Source organism: Schistocerca gregaria, chromosome 2 (genome assembly GCF_023897955.1).
Source record: "Schistocerca gregaria isolate iqSchGreg1 chromosome 2, iqSchGreg1.2, whole genome shotgun sequence".
Lineage (NCBI taxonomy): Eukaryota > Metazoa > Arthropoda > Insecta > Orthoptera > Acrididae > Schistocerca > Schistocerca gregaria.
In genome coordinates, this window is record NC_064921.1 from 638370762 (window position 1) to 638397206 (window position 26445).

Here is a 26445-nt window from a genome sequence, read left to right on the forward strand (position 1 = left end):
GCACTGAAATAGAAAGATAAGAGAGACATCTGCATGCTGTCCACTATTCACAATGCAGAAATACAAACACGGAAAGTAAGAAACAAATTTATTGCCAAACCAGTGGCTGTATTTGCTTATAATGATCAATTGGAGGGTGGGGGGGGGGGGGGAGGGGGTGGATAAAGTTTATCAGCACATCACAAACAATCCATTGCCACGCAAGAGAGGTAAAAAGTAGTACAAGAAGATACTTTTTCATCTACTGGAACTAGCAGAATGGAATGCCTTTGTACTATACAAAAAACATGGGGGAAGCTTACTCCCCTTGACTTTCGTGTGGCTGTTGCTGAACAGCTCATTACCAAACATCAGGTGAAGGAATGTTCACCCAAAGCAGCAGCCCATCCATCAGCAAAATCAACCCCAACGTGACTTGTTGGACATCATTTTCCATCTACGATTCCTCCAACCAAGAAGCAGCACAATCCAACAAGAATGTGTAAGATGTGCAGTAGTGCACATGATGCCAGAGGGAAGAAGGCACAGAGGCAATCAGGATACATGCGTAAAGACTGTGGTGTAGCTTTGTGTATTGATCCTTGCTTCAGGGTATTTCACACAGCTACCAACATAAACTTTTAGTGCTTCGATGCACAGAATTACTGTAATTTTAAGAAGAAAAAGTAGTTTAGGCCTACCACGAGTATCCTCGTGATTTTAAACCAGGGGCTATTTAGAGATGAAAATGTCAATTGTTAAGTACCTAAAAAATAATTTCATTGTTACTGTCATTATTGTGCTTCACTGAATATTTCATTTTGGGAATAAAAAAATTAGTTGAAAAAAGAATCATCATATTGTAAATAATACATATGTTAAGAGGTTAATGCTTATTATTTGAAATTGCATACCTCCAACTTTTCCACAAGTTATCTAAAATTGTCTAGAAACTAATTATCTTCTGAATATTAAAGTATTAGCCCATTGCCAACTTCAATTACAAATTATGTTGAAATTATTGTTAGATTCTGAACTTTGGCATACAGTGCTGTTCATATATTTTTATGATCCATTTGATGTGCAGCATTTATTAATTAACTCACTAATTAGTAAGTTAATATTTTGGGGGTCATAAAATATTATATTTACGATGGCATCCATCAATAATAAGTAGTGTGAAATATGTTGCTCATAGTCGAAACTACATATAGGGCTAGCACATCTGAGGTCAGGCAGTCTGTAGCTGAGAGTAAAGGGAGCAACACCAATACCTCCTGTCATGAGCAAAATGCCATAGTACGACAACTAACATTCTGAAATACACTCCTGGAAATTGAAATAAGAACACCATGAATTCATTGTCCCAGGAAGGGGAAACTTTATTGACACATTCCTGGGGTCAGATACATCACATGATCACACTGACAGAACCACAGGCACATAGACACAGGCAACAGAGCATGCACAATGTCGGCACTAGTACAGTGTATATCCACCTTTCGCAGCAATGCAGGCTGCTATTCTCCCATGGAGACGATCGTAGAGATGCTGGATGTAGTCCTGTGGAACGGCTTGCCATGCCATTTCCACCTGGCACCTCAGTTGGACCAGCGTTCGTGCTGGACGTGCAGACCGCATGAGACGACGCTTCATCCAGTCCCAAACATGCTCAATGGGGGACAGATCTGGAGATCTTGCTGGCCAGGGTAGTTGACTTACACCTTCTAGAGCATGTTGGGTGGCACGGGATACATGCGGACGTGCATTGTCCTGTTGGAACAGCAAGTTCCCTTGCCGGTTTAGGAATGGTAGAACGATGGGTTCGATGACGGTTTGGATGTACCGTGCACTATTCAGTGTCCCCTCGACGATCACCAGAGGTGTACGGCCAGTGTAGGAGATCGTTCCCCACACCATGATGCCGGGTGTTGGCCCTGTGTGCCTCGGTCGTATGCAGTCCTGATTGTGGCGCTCACCTGCACGGTGCCCAACACGCATACGACCATCATTGGCACCAAGGCAGAAGCGACTCTCATCGCTGAAGACGACACGTCTCCATTCGTCCCTCCATTCACGCCTGTCGCGACACCACTGGAGGCGGGCTGCACGATGTTGGGGCGTGAGCGGAAGATGGCCTAACGGTGTGCAGGACCGTAGCCCAGCTTCATGGAGACGGTTGCGAATGGTCCTCGCCGATACCCCAGGAGCAACAGTGTCCCTAATTTGCTGGGAAGTGGCGGTGCGGTCCCCTACAACACTGCGTAGGATCCTACGGTCTTGGCATGCATCCGTGCGTCGCTGCGGTCCGGTCCCAGGTCGACGGGCACGTGCACCTCCCGCCGACCACTGGCGACAACATCGATGTACTGTGGAGACCTCACGCCCCACGTGTTGAGCAATTCGGCGGTACGTCCACCCGGCCTCCCACATGCCCACTATACGCCCTCGCTCAAAGACCGTCAACTGCACATACGGTTCACGTCCACGCTGTCGCGGCATGCTACCAGCTCCGTATGCCATGGCAAACTGGCTGACACTGACGGCGGCGGTGCACAAATGCTGCGCAGCTAGCGCCATTCGATGGCCAACACCGCGGTTCCTGGTGTGTCCGCTGTGCCGTGCATGTGATCATTGCTTGTACAGCCCTCTCGCAGTGTCCGGAGCAAGTATGGTGGGTCTGACACACCGGTGTCAATGTGTTCTTTTTTCCATTTCCAGGAGTGTACTTGCATATAATGCATACATTTTGTTTTCTTCACTCATGGATTTAATTCATGACTTCTGTGATGGTAATTACTAATTAATTCTGAGTGAGAACTTACTGGAGACACACAGTGATCATTGACACCTATAAACAATATCTGGTTAGCAGGGCAGTGCTGATGGACTTACTGATTATTTTTGTGTACTATCTTAATTGTTTTAAGTTCCTTAACCATGTATGAGGACAGTGATAAGGTGAACTGATACACAAAATTTTTGCCACATGTGTATCATTTTGAACCACTGGACTATATTGTATGATTACTGCACTAGAATAATTTAACAACCTATGAACTGCTGCAGTAGATAGCAATCTGCTTTCTTTTATTTTTAACTGTATGTGAGTCCTGAAACTTGTAATATCAGCAAATGCTTTACATCAAGAGTGTAATTAAAGTGTTTTAAATCTACCGCTCGTGCAGACCACAGTTTTGTTATTGATTATTAGTAGAACTAACATCTTTCAGCCAGTTTTAGAGCCTGTGCAGCTACCAAGAAGAACAGAGATGGTTTATGCACAAGGGAGCAGTTTGTTCCACACTGTAATTCAGCAGTCTTCATGAACAGTTTCCTCAAACTTTTGAACCAACTTTTCAGTCAGAACATAAGTCTGACTCCACTAAACTCCCGACATCACTTAAACACACACTTTCTGTTCATAACACATTTGCATAAATTGTTTTGACTAATGGAAAAATTCTGGTATTTGTTATCCTTTCCACAAGTAGGAAGCAGATCATTGCGTGTGGCTAACACTTAGCAGGATTTTTTATCAACATCTTTCACACAGATTGACACTACAACATGAGTTTACTACTGTGTTCCTCCAATGATCACTGTTCTGGTCTGGGGACCTCTTCCCTCCCTTTTTTCTCTGCCAATCAGTGTTGTCAACCCTCAAAAAACAAAAATCCACAGCCTGTTTTGGTCACAGTACACTTACTTTCTGAACATTCCTCAAACTGTTTCCAGGGAAACTAACAAATTCTTATCCTTAACCAGGAAATTATGGCATGAATAATAACAATAAAAACAGTTTCTGTTCCTGTGTTATCCAAGGACAGATACTTTAATGCTACTGACAGACCTCTGAAATGACCAGAATTTAATGGGATGCTGTGAGAGATTCTTTGATAAGTATCTACTATGATTGTTGTTGAAGGCATCACATGATGTTATTTTGATATCCAAACATGTTTTCTTTAGTATCAATCTACTATGCTCTGTTTTACACCTATTGTGCAACAGTCACTGCTTCTTTAGAAGTTTCTATACAAAGAGTATGCCATGGAGGGTCCCTCCCACCATGAACTGCTTTACTAGATAACCTAAGTACCCAGTGTTCAATTAACTAATCTCTAAAATGTAGCTGCAGTTCCTCTATGCACTTTGCCCTAAATATAAATATTTCCAGTCCAATGTAGATTGTTATGAAAGTTAATGATGCCTGGCTGAGCGTGTTAGGCAGTTTGTATGTTTCCAGAATGAGATTTTCACTCTGCAGCGGAGTGTGCACTGATATCTGCCAGGGCGTTTCAGTCTCAGTTTGTATGTTGTTTTATAAGAGTTTTGTACAGTACTAATTTATTATTTATGTATAAGAGGAAAACAAAACTAGTTCTAGTGAAACTGACACTCTGAACAGTAAAAAAACTGTATGGTGCTATTCAGCACCAAGCATTAAAACAGTCAGATGTCAAAGTATATGGTAAGCAGCTGATCCATTCACACTCTTTGAATTAAATTTGTACAAGCAATTCAGCTAGGATATGTCTATTGATTTCCAATCAAACAAGTCAAATAGCCATGCATTTACATGTCAAATAAAGGTGTCTCAAAAGGTAAAGTTTAACTTAAATGTGTTTTAACACCTTGTTTGGTTTATGTGACAGACAAACTAGAAAAGTTGTGTTTGCGTGTGTTCCAGATTGTCTTGAGTGAATCACAATGACAACATTTCATTTCAAGAAAGGTTCAGTATGTGGAATGGTTTATTCAGGAACTTACAAATGCAATAAACAAAGCAAATCACCCTCAAAAATGTGTATACACCAGTGGCACATGAACGTAATGCAACAGGAAGTGTTGATATGAAGCATCATACTTTATGACCCAGAAAAAGTGAAGTCAACAAAGAATGGATATGATTGGCTTTTCAGTGATCACTGCAGATGTGTGTTTGGAGGGTGTTTCAGGAGCTGCAAATCGCTAGGGCAACCATGCACTGGGTCCTTTGAAAATGGTTGCCAATGTATCCATACCAATTGCACTTGTTGTACACATTGAAATCAGCATACTGTGATGAAAAATATATTTAACAGCCCAAAAGTGAATGTGTGATGGTGTTTGATAATTGATCATATTGTGGGATCATTTTATTCTTAAGAAAAAATAGTTAATTCTAACAATTCCCTTGATATGCTGGAGCTGTGTGCACTGTCATAACTGGTTGACCACCAACACACATTTCTAACAAGGCAGTGCACTGCCACACTGGGCTCAGACTGTGTGAAATTTTCTAGACCGAGTGTTTCTAGATCATTGGACTGGCCAGGGTTGTCCATTCCCTGGCTTCCTAGATCACCTGTCATTACATTGATGGATTCATTTTATTTGGGGTACAGAGTCTACCAAATGCCTGTCAATTATTTAAAGAACCAAATCAATACTACCATAACTACAATTACTGCAGATATTTTGTGCCAAGTGTGGGTAGAGCTGGCTGCTGTGCATGCTACCAATGGAAAATTAATTGAATGGCATATACACTGTGAGATAGTGTGTCACATAAGTCAAACATGGTGACTAAAATTATTTGAGGACAATCATTTTGGCCATAACTTCATTTTTTAGTACAAGTGTAAATTCTGTGATATTAAAAAAATCACCTATAGCATTTGTTCTTGCTACTTGAGCATCATCTCACTATTGTGGGGATTAACTGCCAAATGAAGCCTGCCTCTGTGTCTACAGCTCAAAGCATCGAGGTGCAAAGTAGTTCCAAGCACCTTACCAGATTGCATGTGTAAAGGATTTTGCAAATGATGACAGGCATAAATTTTCAGGAAAACTATGTGTTTCTTCACTTGTCAGTAGTTGTAAATATGTTTGTTCTAATTATTAAATTTAATAAAAATTAGTAAGTAGTCAAATTACATGAAATTCACTAATACTCCATGAAAATATATGTGGCTTTTTTCAAATTACGCTACTGGCCATTAAAATTACTACACTAAGAAGAAATGCAGATGATAAACGGTTATTCATTGGACAAATATATTATACTAGAACAGACATGTGATTACATTTTCATGCAATTTGGGTGCATAGATCCTGAGAAATCAGTACCCAGAACAACAACCTCTGGATGTAATAATGGCCTTGATATGCCTGGACATTGAGTCAAACAGAGCTTGGATGGTGTGTACAGGTACAACTGCCCGTGCAGCTTCAACACAATACCACAGTTCATCAAGAGTAGTGACTGGCATATTGTGACAAGCCAGTTGCTCGGCCACCATTGACCAGACATTTTCAATTGGTGAGAGATATGGAGAATGTGCTGGCCAGTGCAGCAGTCTAACATTTTCTGTATCAAGAAAGGCCCGTACAGGAACTGCAACATGCGGTCGTGCATTATCCTGCTGAAATGTAGGATTTTGCAGGGATCGAATGAAGGGTAGAGCCACGGTTCATAACACATCTGAAAAGTAATGACCACTGTTCAAAGTGCCGTCGATGCGAACAAGAGGTGACCGAGACGTATAACCAATGGCACCCCATACCATCACGCCGGGTGACACGCCAGTATGGCGATGACGAATACACGCTTCCAATGTGCGTTCACCGCGGTGTCACCAAACACAGATGCGACCATCATGATGCTGTAAACAGAACCTGGATTCATCCGAAAAAATGACCTTTTGCCATTCGTTCACCCAGGTTCGTCATTCAGAACACCACTGGAGGTGCTCCTGTCTGTGATGCAGCGTCAAGGGTAACCACAGCCATGGTCTCCGAGCTGATAGTCCATGCTGCTGCAAATGTCATCTAACTGTTCGTGCAGATGGTTGTCGTCTTGCAAATGTCCCCATCTGTTGACTCAGGGATCAAGACGTGGCTGCACGATCCATTACAGCCATGCAGATAAGATGCCTGTCATCTCAACTGCCAGTGATATGAGGCTGCTAGGATCCAGCACGGTGTTCCATATTACCCTCCTGAACCCACCAATTCCATATTCTGCTAACAGTCATTGGATCTCTACCAACGCGAGCAGCAATGTTGCGATACAATGAACCACAATCGTGATAGGCTACAATCCGACCTTTATCAAAGCTGGAAACATGATGGTACGCATTTCTCCTCCTTACACGGGGCATCACAACAACGTTTCACCAGGCAATTCTGGTCAACTGCTGTTTGTGTTAGAGACATTGCTTGGAAACTTTCCACATGTCAGCACGTTGTAGGTGTCGCCACCGGCGTCAACCTGGCGTGAATGCTCTGAAACCTGCCGTGAATGCTCTGAAAAGCTGATCATTTGCATATCACAGCATCTTCTTCCTGCCGGTTTAATTTCGCTTCTGTAGCGTGTCATCTTCGTGGTGTAGCAATTTTAATGTCCAATAGTGTATATTTCCTCTCAAATGGTCAAATTAAATAATATAACCAATGGTGAACAAAATATAGATTAAAAGTTAAGTGTGAGGAGTCAAACTGTCACTTCATACATGTTTGCCTCACAGTGCTCGATTGCTAACCGCTTTACCACCATGAAGTCTTAATGTCTGGCACCTACACCTACACATCAGTTACAATATATATGCATAAAGCTTCCTACTGCTACTACTTCCTTACTACTTGCACATTATGTTGTTTTAATGGCCAACTAAAGGTGTGCAAAGTTTGGTGTGAACCTGTGATCCCAATGTATGACCCTCCCTTGTAAGTATAATTTGGAACAGGTAGGTAGTTACCTTCAGTGATACTCTTAATGCTTGTTAGCAAAAATAGGGGTAATAAGTTTTTTTACAAACTTAGCTTAATGTTATTTTAGAAACTCACATCCACAAGTTCTTCAAATGTTTCAGTGGTCACAGGTTTTCCACCAAAGTAAAATTCTCTTATTTTGTTTGCTGCAGTCTCTCTCTCTGCTTTGCTGTGTAAACGAAGATCTGGACCAATAACGTCTATAAAATTATCATTGAGATGCTTCACTTTCTCTGGATCATCCGCCAGACCAGTCCCTGAAACAATTAGGAAAGTTAGACAAGACAAGCAACAGACTTTTGAGCAGGCATTAAGACCAAGATGTATGGTAACTTTCATTGTGATTTCAACTACATACATTTCATCAGAAATTTCCCTTCTCTGCTGGCAACACCAGTCAGGAGAGGCACATTCATGTAGTTGCCTTTGTGCAATATATCTTCTGGATGCTCTGTAAGGAAGGCACCCTCAACATTTGGCTCCACCGATGGTACAAAAACGAACATAAACAGCCGTTCCTTGTCCTGCAATAATAGAATGTAACATGTTATAGCTTGCATAATTGAATTTACAGGGCGAGGGGGGCAGGTGGTTCTTTATTTTTGTCTGTGGATCATTTCTTACAATGATGTTGGTCAAGTCATGTTTATACACTCCTGGAAATGGAAAAAAGAACACATTGACACCGGTGTGTCAGACCCACCATACTTGCTCCAGACACTGCGAGAGGGCTGTACAAGCAATGATCACATGCACGGCACAGCGGACACACCAGGAACCGCGGTGTTGGCCGTCTAATGGCGCTAGCTGCGCAGCATTTGTGCACCGCCGCCGTCAGTGTCAGCCAGTTTGCCGTGGCATACGGAGCTGGTAGCATGCCACGACTGCGTGGACGTGAACCGTATGTGCAGTTGACGGACTTTGAGCGAGGGCGTATAGTGGGCATGTGGGAGGCCGGGTGGACGTACCGCCGAATTGCTCAACACGTGGGGCGTGAGGTCTCCACTGTACATCGATGTTGTCGCCAGTGGTCGGCGGAAGGTGCACGTGCCCGTCGACCTGGGACCGGACCGCAGCGACGCACGGATGCATGCCAAGACCGTAGGATCCTACGCAGTGCCGTAGGTGACCACACCGCCACTTCCCAGCAAATTAGGGACACTGTTGCTCCTGCGGTATCGGCGAGGACCATTTGCAACCGTTTCCATGAAGCTGGGCTATGGTTCCGCACACCGTTAGGCCATCTTCCGCTCACGCCCCAACATCGTGCAGCCCGCCTCCAGTGGTGTCGCGACAGGCGTGAATGGAGGGACGAATGGAGACGTGTCGTCTTCAGCGATGAGAGTCGCTTTTGCCTTGGTGCCAATGATGGTCGTATGCGTGTTGGGCGCCGTGCAGGTGAGCGCCACAACCAGGACTGCATACGACCGAGGCACACAGGGCCAACACCCGGCATCATGGTGTGGGGAACGATCTCCTACACTGGCTGTACACCTCTGGTAATCGTCGAGGGGACACTGAATAGTGCACGGTACATCCAAACCGTCATCGAACCCATCGTTCTACCATTCCTAGACCGGCAAGGGAACTTGCTGTTCCAACAGGACAGTGCACATCCGCATGTATCCCGTGCCACCCAACGTGCTCTAGAAGGTGTAAGTCAACTACCCTGGCCAGCAAGATCTCCGGATCTGTCCCCCATTGAGCATGTTTGGGACTGGATGAAGTGTCGTCTCACGCGGTCTGCATGTCCAGCACGAACGCTGGTCCAACTGAGGCGCCAGGTGGAAATGGCATGGCAAGCCGTTCCACAGGACTACATCCAGCATCTCTACGATTGTCTCCATGGGAGAATAGCAGCCTGCATTGCTGCGAAAGGTGGATATACACTGTACTAGTGCCGACATTGTGCATGCTCTGTTACCTGTGTCTATGTGCCTGTGGTTCTGTCAGTGTGATCACGTGATGTATTTGACCCCAGGAATGTGTCAATAAAGTTTCCCCTTCCTGGGACAATGAATTCACGGTGTTCTTATTTCAATTTCCAGGAGTGTATAAAGCTTACGTATACATAGCAAAAACACAGTGACAAATATCATTTAACATATGATCGCATTTATAATAGAATTTTCGTAAAATGTTATTAAAAGTACGTTATGAAAGGCATCAGTGATAATACTGTTCATTTTTCTGTAATTACTTGGAGTTCACTATATACACACAAAAATGTCATTAAACCGAATTTATTTCTGCAGGATTCTCTGGGTGATACTTTTGCGATGCATTGTGCAGCTCTGTTTTGTAATCTTAACACTCATTGCAGCATTTCCCCAAACCAGGATGCCATATGAGAGGTGCAAATGGACTAGTCCATAGTATAGTGTTTGTAGAGCGTGTGTGTTTACTGACTGACATTTTTCTCATCAGAAATATGCTTGAACCTATTTTGCTGCATATGTTATTTATGTCATTCTCTCATGTTATATAATAGAAAATCCATGATGGAATGTAACAATACCAGAGAAGGAAAGTTGCTACTCATCATATATAGTCGAGATAGCGAGTTGCGATAGGCACAACTAAAAAGTTCATACAATTATAGCTTTCGGCCAATAGGCCTTTGTCAGCAGTAGACACATGCACGCACACATGCATGCACACGCGTCTGCAGTCTCAGAGAACTGAAACCACACTACGAACAGCAGAACCAGTGCATCATGGGAGTGGTGACTGGGTGGGGGTAAGGAGGAGGCTGGAGTGGGGAAGGGGAGGGATAGTATGGCGGGAGTGGCAGACAGTGAAGTGTTGCAGTTTAGATGGAGGGCAAGAGAGAAGGTGCAGAGGGGGGAGGGGGTAAGTAGCGGAAAGGAGAGAAATTAAAAGACTGGTCATGGCAGTGTAAATGACGGCTGTGAAGTGCTGGAATGGGAACAGCGATGGGTGATGGTCAATGAAGTGCTGAACCTCAGATGGAGAGCAAGTGCTATGAGGGGTGGGGAGGGGGGGGGGGGGGAGTACATGAATCGCATCAGATACTGTTTTCGGATGAAGTCAGGTTCTGTTGTTTGAAAACAATGGTTGCATATTAGTTCAACACATACGGGGATTGGCTTCATAGTGACTAAATTCGCACAAGACGTGCAGTGCCAACTCAAGGCCTTATGGTATGGGGTACTGTTGGGTACAATCACAAATCACAGTGTGTTTTCAGGGCACTGTTACCACTGTGTCCTATGTGAAAAACATCCTGTAACCCATAGCCATATCCTTTCTGGGCAACACCCTGATGTTATTTTTCACCAAGACAATGCATGACCACATGCTGCACAAACACATGCCTTCTTGGTGTCTCAGGATTTCAGCCTTTTGCCATGGCCCACCAGATTACCCAACTTGTCAGCAATCAAAAATGTGTGGGACATAGTGAAACAACAGGTGCAGTGCTGTGACCAAGTGCCAGTCACCACAGATGAACTTTGGAACCAGATGATGACACATGGATGGCTATACCACAGGATGCCATTTGCACCTTTTACACATTAATGCCATCATGCATGGAACAAGTTATCTTACACAACAGGAAATGTGCTGAACTGAGTTGACTAAAATGCTAATCACTTCTGCAGAACATACTAATGTACATATCCTGTGAATATGAATGTCCTATCTCTAGTCATTCACAGTGTCCTGTTTCTTCTGAACATGAGTGTAGTGAAAAACATTGCTCACTGACGTATCGTGTTCCTTGCAATCAAGCCAATGACTTTACATTTGTTTTAGAAAATACTGCAAGACCAATTAAGTAATTTAATCTCAAATTTAGTGTAGTGCATGATGTTTCTAGTACATTAAAATGTAGTGAAATTTTGGATTAAATACACTAATATTAAAATGTGTGTCTTCATCAAGCAGAACTGCTTAAACATGTTGTAATTACATGTATGTGCAGTTCTCAGGAACACTTAAATGTATGAAAGATACATCAGTTCATAGGAAAGTTAGCCTATTCAATTGTGGCATTTACAGACCTATATCAGTTGCTCCATAAGCATCAAAAATTATAAAAGCAGGACTGAGTAACCTGACTTAAATACAAAGAAAAAATAAGATCCTGAGTGATAAATTGGTTTCAGATGATTTTAGATGCAGCTGAAGATGCTTTGTAACTTCTGACACAAGACATAAAGCAACTGCAAAGCATATCAGAGGTTCATAATAAACTTTTTAATCTACAAAAAGCTTTCAAATGGTTCAGTGTTATTAAGCAAATTCACAGAAAATACTGTTTAGTCACTGAAGTCTTTAATTAATATTGCAGAATGTAGCAGTCAGTGTACAAAGTCTCAGTAATTACCCTGTTCCTCCTTCCAGGGTTTCAAAACCCACCTTTCTTCCTTCCCGTATGATGGAGCTAACAGTTTCAAAAGATAGGAATACTTCCTCTACTTTTAAAAGCATATCAGCAGTACTGGCGTTTCATCTCTAGAATTTAAATACTGGTCCACCATTCTGTCCTCTTACAATTAAATAGTTTTTCTAAAATGGAAACTCACATTTATACAGTTGATGAATCATCTATGGTACAATCTGTCATTATACACTGAAGAGCCAAAGCATCTGGTACATGTGCCTAACATCGTGTAGGGTACCCCTGAACACGCGAGTGCTGCAATGTGACATGGCATAGACTTGACTAATGTCTAAAGTAGCACTGGAGGGAATTGACACCAGGAGTCCTGCAGGGCTGTTCATAAATCCCCAAGAGTAGGGGGTGGAGATCTCTTCTGAACAGCATGTTGCAAGGCATTCCACATATGTTCAATAATGTTCACGTCTGGGGAGTTTGGTGGCCACCAAAAATGTTTAAACTCAAAAGTGTGTTCCCGGAGCCACTCTGTAGCAATTCTGGACATGTGGGGTGTCATTTTCCTACTGGAATTGCACACATCCATCGGAATTCACAACAGACATGAATGGATGCAGGTGGTAAGACAGCATGCTTATGCATGTGTCACCTATCAGTGTCCTATCTAGACATATTGAGAATTCCATATCACTCCAGCTGCACATGTCCCACATCATTACAGAACCTCCACCAGCTTGAACAGTCCCCAGCTGACATGCGGGGTTCATGGATTCATGAGGTTGTCCCCATACCTGTACACATTCATCTGCTCAATAAAATTTGAAACGAGACTCATCCAACCAGGCAACATGTTTCCAGTCATCAACAGTCCAACGTCATTGTTGACGGGCCCAGGTGAGGTTTAAAGGTTTGTGTCATGCAATCATCTAGGTTACACAAGTGCACCTTCAGCTCCAAAAGCCTATATCAATGACGTTTCATCGAATGGTTCACATGCATACACCTTTTGATGGCCCAGCATTGAAATCTGCAGCGATTTGTGGAAGGGTTGCACTCCTGTCATGTTGAATGATTCTCTTCAGTTGTCATTGGTCCCATACTTGCAGGATCCTTTTCTGGCAACGTCAGAGATTTGATGTTTTACTGGATTCCTGATATTCACTGATATTCACAGTGCACCTGTGAAATGGTCATATGGGAAAATTCCCACTTCACTGCTACCTTGAGATGCTGTGTCCCATTGCTCAGACTATAACGCTATGTTCAAACTCTCATAAATCTTGGCATCCTGCCATTGTAGCAACAGTAATTTATCTAACAACTGTGCCAGACACTTGTCATCTTATATAGGTGTTGTCGACCACAGTGCCATATTCTGCCTTTTTACATATCTCTTTATTTGAATACGAATGCCCATACCAGTTTCTTTGGCGCTTCAGTGTATATGCATGCGATGGTGCAATAAGTATTTGACTGGACTGAAGCTGATTTATTGTTAGGATATGAAGATACAGGATGTCTCAGGAAGAATTCTCAATATTCAGGGCTATGGCAGGAACACTCATTCAAAGCAAAAACTTCATGTGGACAAATGCCCTATTCAGAATGGCTTACGAGATTTCCGAGTTATTTTTAGATCTGTGTTTGATGCTGCATGGTCAGTAGCAAGTGGATAGGCCCAGTCATTTTAGAAGAGTGAGTAACAGGACACACACACTGGCATTTTTTGGAAAATTCATTTGTTGAATACCTTGGAGTATATAATATCATGTGACAAGTATAATAATGCTTAGAAGTGAAAGTGTTAAAAGTACATATTTTTCAATTGATATTTTGTAAAACACATGTAGTAATGTTTACTAACTGTTGGACACATTTACATGTTTAGATCTGACTACATATTTAATAATACATAAAATAAATAACAATCTACATTAAATGCATTCTATCTTGGAAACCATTTGGAATAAATCATATGTTCATATGGAGTTTTTTGCCTTAAATGATCATCCTGTTATGTCCTTGAATACTGACAGTTCCTCCAGGGTCACTTTATACACTGAGAGGCAAAAAGATTGCCCAGCCCAAATAATTTGAGAGTCCAAGAACAGAGCATTGCACATGCCCAAGTTTAGAAGTGCCAGTGTTCACAATTCTAGCAGTCCATGGAGCTTCAGCTCGGTGTTTATATTATCAAATAGAAGCAATAGAATAGTGAGGATACAGTTTATGTCAAGATTCATTCCAGTTTAACTCACTGTATCGTTTCTCTAGAAAAATCATTATTCGATCAGGTAGAAACAGTTGAAGTATAAGAACTACACATCAGTCAAATTACTAGAATGAAAGGGTTTCACATTTGTTTCAATGACTGAAAGGATACAATGATGGTTTATGAACATAAAGGATGAATGTTCAAATCTAACTGGAGCCAGTTGTCATTTTCTTCTTTTTTTATATATTTAAACATGTGTAGGTAATATTTTAAATTTTAATTCGCTACTAATTGTGCAGTTGAAGGCATTTCTAGGTTCCATATTCTTTCAAACTATCCCATTTTATGATAGGTAAACCTTTAAACAAAGAGAAAAATAGTCATAGTAAAAATACTGTGTTTATTTCAAGTCATTTCGACTGCCACCTGGCATCTCTATAGTTTTAAGCTAAGAGAAACATATCAGCTGATTGGCATGCATCACAGGCCTGCTACAAAATAGCTGATGTGAATGTCAGTGAATAACTGCTCTCTTTGAAAACGGTTTTAGTGCATCTGAGGCTGGGCATTATTACAGTGTTTATGCTTCCACAGCAAGGAGATCAATTAGACAATTTAGAGATAATGGTGAGGTAGTAAGATGTTCAATACCTGGAAGACCACGAGTCTCTAGGTGGAGACAAGATGAACAATTGGTCAGGGTGGCCCAGAATACTCCTTTGTCATTTATCCAGGAATTATGAAGCACTTCACATTTCCTGGGATAGTTGAGAATTGCTCTCCAAAGGTTAAGTGATTTTGGAATCAGGTCCCCTCATACTCTTATCAAAGTACTGTTGTCTCATGAACAAGTCACGGATAGACTAGCAATTGTGAGTTCCTGGGAAGATGTCCACTGGAGGAAAGTCATTTTCTTTGTCTAGAGCACAACTGAGTCTATGAGCAGAGGTCCTGCTCTCGCTCACCACACAGATGGACAATGAAATGATGCATTCTTCATAGCCACATGCACTAGAAGTGGATGGATAAGTGTGAAATGTTGGGACTGGATGTCTTACATGGGTGCAGGAACTGAAGAATGTATTCAAGGCAAGTTCAAATTCAATTCAGCATGCTATGAGCATTTCCTTCAAAAAACAATCATCTATGGAGCTCGACCTTGGTACCGCAAAGGACATCTCACTTACCAACATCATGATCATCTATCATACACTGTTGTTGTGGTCTTCAGCCCTGAGACTGGTTTGATGCAGCTCTCCATGCTACTCTATCCTGTGCAAGCTGCTTCATCTCCCAGTACCTACTGCAACCTACATCCTTCTGAATCTGCTTAGTGTATTCATCTCTTGGTCTCCCTCTACGATTTTTACCCTCCACGCTGCCCTCCTATACTAAATTGGTGATCCCTTGATGCCTCAGAACATGTCCTACCAACCGATCCCTTCTTCTGGTCAAGTTGTGCCACAAACTCCTCTTCTCCCCTGTTCTATTCAATACCTTCTCATTAGTTATGTGATCTACCCATCTAATCTTCAGCATTCTTCTGTAGCACCACATTTCAAAAGCTTCTATTCTCTTCTTGTCCAAACTAGTTATCGTCCATGTTTCACTTCCATACATGGATATGCTCCATACAAATACTTTCAGAAACGACTACCTGACACTTAAATTTATACTCGATGTTAAGAAATATCTCTTCTTCAGAAACGCTTTCCTTGCCATTGCCAGTCTAGATGTGATATCCTCTCTACTTCGACCATCATCAGTTATTTTGCTCCCCAAATAGCAAAACTCCTTTACTACTTTAAGTGTCTCATTTCCTAATCTAATTACCTCAGCATTTGACTACATTCAATTATCCTCATTTTGCTTTTGTTGATGTTCATCTTATATCCTCCTTTCAAGACACTGTCCATTCCGTTCAACTGCTCTTCTAAGTCCTTTGCTGTCTCTGACAGAATTACAATGTCATCGGCGAACCTCAAAGTTTTTATTTCTTCTCCCTGGATTTTAATACCTACTCCGAACCTTTCTTCTATTCCCTTTACTGCTTGCTCAATATACAGATTGAATAGCATCGGGGAGAGGCTACAACCCTGTCTCACTCCCTTCCCAACCACTGCTTCCCTTTCATGCCCCTCGACTCTTAAACTGCCATCTGGTTTCTGTACAAATTGTAAATAGCCTTTCGCTCCCTGTAATTTACCCCTGCCACCTTCAGAATTTGAAAGAGAGTATTCCAGTCAACATTGTAAAAAGCTTTCTCTAAGTCTACAAATGCTAGAAATGTACGTTTGCTTTTCCTTAATCTATTTTCTAAGGTAAGTCTTAGGGTCAGTATTGCCTCACGTGTTCCAACATTTCTAAGGCATCCAAACTGATCTTCGCTGAGGTAGGCTTCTACCAGTTTTTCCATTTGTCTGTAAAGAATTTGCGTTATTATTTTGCAGCTATGACTTATTAAACTGATATTTCGTTAATTTTCACATCTGTCAACACCTGCTCTCTTTGGGATTGGAATTATTACATTCTTCTTGAAGTCTGAGGGAATTTCGCCTGTCTCATACATCTTGCTCACCAGATGGTAGAGTTTTGTCAGGGCTGGCTCTCGCAAGGCTGTCAGTAGTTCTAATGGAATGCTGTCTACTCCCGGGGCCTTGTTTTGACTTAGGCCTTTCAGTGCTCTGTCAAAGTCTTCGCGCAGTATCATATCTCCCATTTCATCTTCATCTACATCCTCTTCCATTTCCATAATATTCCCCTCAAGGAACATTGCCCCTGTATAGACCCTCTATATACTCCTTCCACCTTTCTGCTTTCCCTTCTTTGCTTAGAACTGGGTTTCCATCTGAGCTCTTGATATTCCTGCAAGTGGTTCTCTTTCCTCCAAATGTCTCTAATTTTCCTGTAGGCAGTATCTATCTTACCCCTCATGAGATAAGCCTCTACATCCTTACATTTGTCCTCTAGCCATCCCTGCTTAGCCATTTTGCACTTCCTGTTGATCTCACTTTTGAGACGTTTGTATTCCTTTTTGCCTGCTGCATGTACTGCGTTGTTATACTTTCTCCTTTCATTCATTAAATTCAGTATCTCTTCTGTTATCCAAGGATTTCTACTAGCTCTTGTCTTTTTACCTACTTGATCCTCTGGTGCCTTCACTATTTCATTCCTCATACACTAGCATTAGGAATTAGAACTGGTCTCAAAGGAGGAAGAATACTATTCAGTGCCTTCTGTGGTATCCACAATAACCTGATCTCAATCCCATAGAGTCTGTATGGGCTCAACTAAAAAAGACTTTGTGGGACAATTGGCCTGACCCTCCTCCAGGAACTGTGAATGCTTTAAAGGATTTGGTTCATTATTCATGGGAGAGAATTGCCATGGATGAGGGGTTGGGTTGGGTTGTTTGGGGAAGGAGACCAGACAGCAAGGTCATCGGTCTCATCGGATTAGGTAAGGAGGGGAAGGAAGTCGGCCGTGCCCTTTCGAAGGAACCATCCCGGCATTTGCCTGGAGCGATTTAGGGATATCACGGAAAACCTAAATCAGGATGGCAGGACGTGGGATTGAACCGTTGTCCTCCCGAATGCGAGTCCAGTGTGGCCATGGATGAGGACTTTTTACATAGACTACTGGTAAAGTCTATGCCCCAAGGGATCCAAGCTGTTCTTAGTGCCAGCAATATGAGGACAGAATACTGAAGCTATATGTAGCTTACTCTCCACTTTATTTTATTCCATTTTTCTGTAAAAGGCCTTTCAAAATACAAATCCACTTGCTATTATATTATTTGTACTTTTATGGGAGGTCAGATCAATAACACCCGCCAAGGATGATTATTTTTATTGTAATGGGAGGTAAAATAAATGTATCGTTCCAATGAAGAATATGTTTAGGATCAACCCTGACTAGTTATTTACTGAAGAGAATGTTGAATAAAATATATATATATATATATATATACTCCCGGCGATCAAGTACCACGGTCGTGGAACCCTTTTAGATCACGGATAGCCCGGGCTTCGGCTGTGGTGATGTTGGGTTCTGAAAGCTGACCGATTCATCATCATTCTTCCGGCTGACAAGGGTTCCACGACCGTGGCACTTGATCGTCGGGAGTATGTGGCTGAGGGACTGCGTCAGCTTTCAGACCACTCTACATACAAAGTTTGCCAAGGTAATCCCATTCCTGACATCCAGGCAGAGCTTCAAGGAATACTCAGAACCTTAGGCCCCCTACAAAACCTTTCATCTGACTCCATCAAACTCCTGACCCCACCAACACCTCGCACTCCTACCTTCTACCTACTTCCTAAAATTCAAAAACCCAAACATCCCGGCCGCCCCATTGTAGCTGGTTACCAAGCCCCCACAGAATGTATCTCTGCCTACGTAGATCAACACCTTCAACCCATTACATGCAGTCTCCCATCCTTCATCAAAGACACCAACCACTTTCTCGAACGCCTGGAATCCTTACCCAGTCTGTAACCCCCGGAAACCATCCTTGAAACCATTGATGCCACTTCCCTATACACAAATATTCACACGTCCAGGGCCTTGCTGCAATGGAGCACTTCCTTTCACGCCAATCACCTGACACCCTACCTAAAACCTCTTTCCTCGTCACCTTAGCCAGCTTTATCCTGACCCACAACTTCTTCACTTTTGAAGGCCAGACATACCAACAATTAAAGGGAACAGCCATGGGTACCAGGATGGCCCCCCTCGTATGCCAACCTATTTATGGGTCGCTTAGAGGAAGCCTTCTTGGTTACCCAAGCCTGCCAACCCAAAGTTTGGTACAGATTCATTGACGACATCTTCATGATCTGGACTCACAGTGAAGAACAACTCCTGAATTTCCTCTCCAACCTCAACTCCTTTGGTTCCATCAGATTCACCTGGTCCTACTCCAAATCCCATGCCACTTTCCTTGACGTTGACCTCCATCTGTCCAATGGCCAGCTTCACACATCCTTCCACATCAAACCCACCAACAAGCAACAGTACCTCCATTATGACAGCTGCCACCCATTCCATATCAAACGGTCCCTTCCCTACAGCCTAGGCCTTCGTGGCAAACGAATCTGCTCCAGTCCTGAATCCCTGAACCATTACACCAACAACCTGTAAACAGCTTTCGCATCCTGCAACTACCCTCCTGACCTGAAACAGAAGCAAATAACCAGAGCCACTTCCTCATCCCCTCAAACCCAGAGCCTCTCACAGAAGAACCCTAAAAGTGCCCCACTTGTGGCAGGATACTTCCCGGGACTGGATCAGACTCTGAATGTGGCTCTCCAGAAGGATACGACTTCCTCAAATCCTGCCCTGAAATGAGATCCATCCTTCATGAAATCCTCCCCACTAAACCAAGAATGTCTTTCCGCCGTCCACCTAACCTTCGTAACCTTTCAGTTCATCCCTATGAAATCCCCAAACCACCTTCCTTACCCTCTGGCTCCTACCCTTGTAACCACCCCTGGTGTAAAACCTGTCCCATGCACCCTCCCACCACCACCACCACCTACTCCAGTCCTGTAACCCGGAAGGTGTACACGATCAAAGGCAGAGCCACGTGTGAAAGCACCCACGTGATTTACCAACTGACCTGCCTACACTGTGAAGCTTTCTATGTGGGAATGACCAGCAACAAACTGTTCATTCACATGAATGGACACAGGCAGACAGTGTTTGTTGGTAATGAGGATCACCCTGTGGCTAAACATGCCTTGGTGCATGGCCAGCACATCTTGGCACAGTATTACACCGTCCGGGTTATCTGGATACTTCCCACCAACACCAACCTATCTGAACTCCGGAGATGGGAACTTGCCCTTCAGTATATCCTCTCTTCTCGATATCCACCAGGCCTCAACCTCCGCTAATTTCAAGTTGCCGCCGCTCATACCTCACCTGTCTTTCAACAACTTCTTTGCCTCTGTACTTCCGCCTCGACTGACATCTCTGCCCGAACTCTTTGCCTTTACAAATGTCTGCTTGTGTCTGTGTATGCTATATATGCTTTCACTGATCAAATATTAAATGCTCTGAATAATTGGACGTCACCCACTGGTATTTTTTGTGATCTCTCAAAGGCCTTTTAGATAAGCTAAATCATTATGGTTTGAGGGGGGCAGTGCACAAATGGTTTAATTCATACTTAACAGGAAGAATGCAGAAAGTTGAAATAAGTGGTTCATGTAATGTTAATACAACAGCTGATTCCTCAAACTGGGGGGCTATCAAGCACAGGGTCCCACAGGGTTTGGTCTTAGGCCCTTTACTGTTCTTGATATGACTTACCATTCCATATTGATGAAGATGCAAAGTTAGTTCTTTTTGCTGATAATACAAGTATAGTAATAACATCCAAAAACCAAGAACTAAGTGATGTAATTGTAAATGATGTTTTTCACAAAATTATTAAGTGGTTCTCAGCAAACGGACTCTCTTTAAATTTTGATAAAACACAGTATATACAGTTCCGTACAGTAAATGGCACAATTCCAGTAATAAATATAGCCTTTGAACAGAAGTCTGTAGCTAAGGTAGAATTTTCAAAACTTTTAAGTGTGTCCATTGATGAGAGGTTAAACTGGAAGCAACACATTGATGGTCTGCTGAAACGTCTGAGTTCAGCTACGTATGCTATTAGGGTTATTGCAAATTTTGGTGATAATCTCAGTAAATTAGCTTACTATGCCTACTTTCATTCACTGCTTTCATATGGTATCATATTCTGAGGTAATTCATCGTTGAGTAGAAAAGTATTCATTGCTCAAAAACGTGTAATCAGAATAATTGCTGGAGCCCACCCACGGTCATCTTGCAGACGTCTATTTAAGGATCTAGGGATCCTCACAGTAACCTCACAGTATATATATTCACTTATGAAATTTGTTGTTAATTATCCAGCCCAGTTCAAAAGTAATAGCAGTGTGCATAGCTATAACACCAGGAGAAAGGATGATCTTCACTATTCAGGGTTAAATATGACTTTGGCACAGAAGGGGGTAAATTATGCTGGCACAAAAGTCTTGGGTCACCTACCCAACAGCATCAAAAGCCTGACAGATAGTCAACCAACATTTAAAAATAAATTAAAAGAATTTCTAGATGACAACTCCTTCTACTCATTGGCTGAATTTTTAGATATAAATTAAGGGAGGGAAAAAAAACTAACTTAAGCATTAGTGTCATGCAATATTTTGTGTAATGTAATATCTTGTACAGACATCTTTCATTAACCTGACACGTTCAACATCATTACAAAGTGTCGTATTCATGATCTATGGAACAAGTATCAATCTAATCTAATCTAATCTAATCTAATCTAATCTAATCTAATCTAATCTAATCTAATCTAATCTAATCTAAACTAAACTAATCTAATCTAATCAGTGCGGATGGATATGTGTGTGTGTGCGCGCAAGTGTACACCTGTCCTTTTTTCCCCCTAAGGTAAGTCTTTCCACTCCCGGGATTGGAATGACTCCTTACCCTCTCCCTTAAAGCCCACATCCTTTCGTCTTTCCCTCTCCTTTCCTCTTTCCTGAAGAAGCAATCGTCGGTTGCGAAAGCTAGAAATTCTGTGTGTGTGTTTGTGTGTTTAATTTATTGTGCCTGTCTACCGGCACTTTCCCGCTTGGTAAGTCTTGGAATCTTTGTTTTTAATATATATAGCCCTACCGTAGTTTAAGAATAAATATTTAAACTGAAAATAACAGATAATGGAAGGCATATCCACATGCTTGTGTAAACTGCACATAAGGACTGAGAAAATTATGTTAATTAGCTAAAACGTTTGTTTCAACCATTTCCACATGCTTAGATGATTTTCAAAAGAAAAGATATGATGAGAATAAATCTTGACATACACTGTTTCCTAACTATTATACTGCTTTTATTTCTACATCTCTTTTCATACTCCGCAAGCCACCTGACGGTGTGTGGCGGAGCGAACTTTGAGTACCTCTATCAGTTCTTCCTTCTATTCCAGTCTCATATTGTTCGTGGAAAGAAAGACTGTCAGTATGTCTCTGTGTGGTCTCTAATCTCTGATTTTATCCTCATGGTTTCTTCGTGACATATATGTCGGAGGGAGCAATACACTGCTTGACTCCTCAGTGAAGGTATGTTCTCGAAACTTTAATAAAAGCCTGTACCGAGCTACTGAGTGTCTCTCCTGCAGAGTCTTCCACTGGAGTTTATCTATCATCTCCATAACGCTTTCACGATTACTAGATGATCCTGTAACGAAGCACGCTGCTCTCTCTTCTATCAACCCTATCTGGTACGGATCCCACACTGCTGAGCAGTATTAAAACATTGGGCGAACAAGCGTACTGTAACCTACTTCCTTTGTTTTCGGATTGCATTTCCTTAGGATTCTTCCAATGAATCTCAGTCTGGCATCTGCTTTACCGAAGATCAACTTTATATGATCATTCCATTTTAAATCACTCCTAATGCGTTCTCCCAGATAATTTATGGAATTAACTGCTTCCAGTTGCTGACCTGCTATTTTGTAGCTAAATGATAAGGGATCTATCTTTCTATGTATTCGCAGCACATTACACTTGTCTACATTGAGATTCAATTGCCGTTCCCTGCACCATGCATCAATTCGCTGCAGATCCTCCTGCATTTCAGTACAATTTTCCATTGTTGCTACCTCTCAATACACCACAACATCTTCCGCAAAAAGCCTCAGTGAACTTCCAATGTCATTGACAAGGTCATTTATGTATATTGTGAATAGCAAGAGTCCTACAACACTCCCGTGCAGCACAGCTGAAATCACTCTTACTTCGGAAGACTTCTCTCCATTGAGAATGACATGCTGAGTTATGTTATCTAGGAATTCTTCAATCCAATCACACAATTGGTCTGATAGTCCATATGCTCTTACTTTGTGCATTAAACGACTGTGGGGAACAGTATCAAACACCTTGCAAAAGTCAGGAAACCAGAATCTACCTGTGAACCCGTATCTATGGCCCTCAGAGTCTCATGGACGAATGGCATGAGCTGGGTTTCACATGGCCGTCTTTTTTGAAACCCATGCTGATTCCTACAGAGTAGATTTCTAGTCTCCAGAAAAGTCATTATACTCTAACACAATACGTGTTCCAAAATTCTACAACTGATCGACGTTAGAGATATAGACCTATAGTTATGCACATCTGTTCGACATCCCTTCTTGAAGATGGGGATGACCTATGCCCTTTTCCAATCCTTTGGAATGCTACAATCTTTTAGAAACCTACCGCACACCGCTGCAAGAAGGGGGGCAAGTTCCTTCGTGTACTCTGTGTAAAATCGAACTGGTATCCCATCAGGTCCAGCGGCCTTTCCTCTTTTGAGCGATTTTCATTGTTTCTTTATCCCTCTGTCGTCGATTTCGATGTCTACCATTTTGTCATCTGTGTGACAATCTAGAGAAGGAACTACAGTGCAGTCTTCCTCTGTGAAACAGCTTTGTAAAAAGACATTTAGTATTTTGGCCTTTAGTCTGTCATCATCTGTTTCAGTACCATTTAAGTCACAGAGTGTCTGGACATTTTGTTTTGATCCACTACCACTTTGACAAAAGACCAAAATTTCTTATGATTTTCTGCGAAGTCAGTACATAGAACTTCACTTTCGAATTCATTGAAAGCCTCTCACATAGCCCTCCTCACACTACATTTCGCTTCGCGTAATTTTTGTTTGTCTGCAAGGCTTTGGCTATGTTTATGTTTGCTGTGAAGTTCACTTTGCTTCTGCAGCAGTTTTCTAACTCGGTTGTTGTACCACGGTGGCTCTTTTCCATCTCTTACAATCTTGCTTGGCACACACTCATCTAATTGTACATACTCTCATTGTACATGGTAATCAGTTTTTCAGTACTTTAGCCTATGTAACATTTTTCTATTACTCCGAATTGTTGTCAACATGCATGAGTTTTCAAAGATCCATTAACATCTTTAGTTTATCTCTAAAACTGACATTAGACTGAATGAACAGAAACAGATCTATAAATATACAGTAATGTTTGCACAACTCACCTCATCACTCAGAGCATGTTTCATTGCTTGTGGAAACTTTTCTGCTGGGATAGTTCTCAGAAACTTAACTAATTCTTTTGAATCTGTTGTTGTAAGGCCAAAGTGTTCTGCAAGGTGGTGAGATCGTTCCTTGGCTGTTTCTGAGAATGACCAAGGATTTAATGGTGAGCCACCCATAGCTACAACACGGTGAAATAAACCTGGAATAGCAGAAATATCTTTTAGTGGATCTACTATCACAGTATACATCGACATTTCTACACTGCAAACCACTATGAAGTGCATAAAGAGGGTCTTTCCCACAATACAATCTATTACACATTCTACCCATCCCATTTTCACATGGAATGGGGGAAGAATGATTGCTTAAATGATTTACATGTTCTGAGTAGTCTAAGTTTGTTTTACGGCCTCTATGAGAGCGCTACATAGAGGGTTGTAGAACATTCCTAGATTCCTCATTTAATACTGTCTCTTGAAGCTTTGTAAGTGGCCTTTTATAGCATAATTGCCAGTTTGAGTTTTCAGCATCTCAGTGAAGCCATCTCGTGTTGGTCAAAAAAGAACTGATCATTCATGATGCTCTTAATTGTGCAATCTCGTCTGTTGGTACTATTTGATATGGATCCCACTTCCTTGAGCAATATTCTAGAATAGCCATGAGACTTGCGATCAAGCTCCTTTGCAGACTTACTGCATTTTCATAGCATCCTAGAAATGGACTAAAGTGTATTCTATTCGCTGCTTTACCTACTATTCAACCTCATTTCTAATCCTGCAGACTGTTAAACCCAATTGTTTGCCCAAGATGACTGATTACATTTGTGAATAACTGACATTTTAGTTACAGGATAACATGTTTCTGCTTTTTTGAAGTTAAAAAAATATACATTTTTGTACACTAGTTGCCAATCTTTGCTCCAATATCATATCTTGTCAAGACTTCGCTGAATATTTTTGTAGGTTGGTCTTTTCAGATACTGCTCACTATATAGGCAGAGATGCAGAGTCATGATAGGCACTCAATTATAGCTTTTGGCCATGAAGGCCTTTGTCAGCAACACACACACACACACACACACACACACACACACACACACACACACACACACACACACACACACAAAGGGTGGGGTAAGGAGGAGGCTGGGACGGGGAGTGGAAGGTATAGTATTGCGGGGATGGCAAACAGTGAAGTGTTGCAGTTTAGACGGAGGGCAGGAAAGAAGCTGGGGAGGGGGGAGGGAGTAATGGAAAGGAGAGAAACAAAAAGAAATTGAAAGACGGTGTGGCGGTGAAATAACTGCTGTGTAGTGCTGGAATGGGAACAATGATGGGGCTGGATGGGTGAGGGCAGTGACTAACGAAGGTTGAGACCAGGAGGGTTACGGGAACATAGGATGTATTGCAGGGAAAGTTCCCACCTGCGCAATTCAGAAAAGTTGGTGTTGGTGGGAAGTATCCACATGGCACAGGCTGTGAAGCAGTCACTGAGATGATGGGTATCATGTTTGGCAGCGTGTTCAACAACAGGGTGGTCCATTTGTTCTTTGGCCACTGTTTGTCGGTGGCTGTTCATGTGGACAGCCAGCTTTTTTGTTGTTATGCCCACATAGAATGTAGCACAGTGGTTGCAGCTTACCCTGTAGATCACATGACTAGTTTCATGGGTAGCCTGCCTTTGATGGGATAGATGATGTTAGTGACCGGAATGGAATAGGTGGTGGCAGGAGGGTGTGTGGGTCAGGAATTGCATCTGGGTCTATTACAGGTGTATGATCCATCAGGTAAGGGGGTTGTGAGTGGGGGTCATGTAAGAATGGATGAGTATATTGTGCCAGTTTGGTGGATGGCAGAATACCACTGTGGGAGGGATTGGAAGAGTAGTGGGCAGGACATTTCTCATTTCAGGTCACGACAAAAGGTAGTCCAAACCCTGGTGGAGCATGTAATTCAGTTGCTCCAGTCCTGAGCAGTACTGAGTTACGAGGGGAATTCTCCTCTGTGGCTGGACTGTGGGACTTTGGGGGTAGGGGGGGGGGGGGGGGGGGGAAGACTGGAAAGAT

The 26445-nt window shown here is 42.3% G+C and overlaps 1 protein-coding gene across 2 annotated transcripts in view; it reads right to left on the reverse strand.

The window, feature by feature from the left end:
* LOC126334679 (esterase FE4-like) overlaps window positions 1-26445 on the reverse strand; it is a 148800-nt gene that overhangs the window by 53595 nt on the left and 68760 nt on the right. For both annotated transcript variants that reach the window (XM_049997155.1, XM_049997154.1), the window contains 3 exons: window positions 24380-24579; window positions 8096-8261; window positions 7813-7994 (listed from right to left, as the gene is read on the reverse strand). In XM_049997155.1, coding sequence (XP_049853112.1) covers window positions 7813-7994; window positions 8096-8261; window positions 24380-24579 — 548 coding nt within the window. The remainder of the gene's footprint in view (window positions 1-7812; window positions 7995-8095; window positions 8262-24379; window positions 24580-26445) is intronic.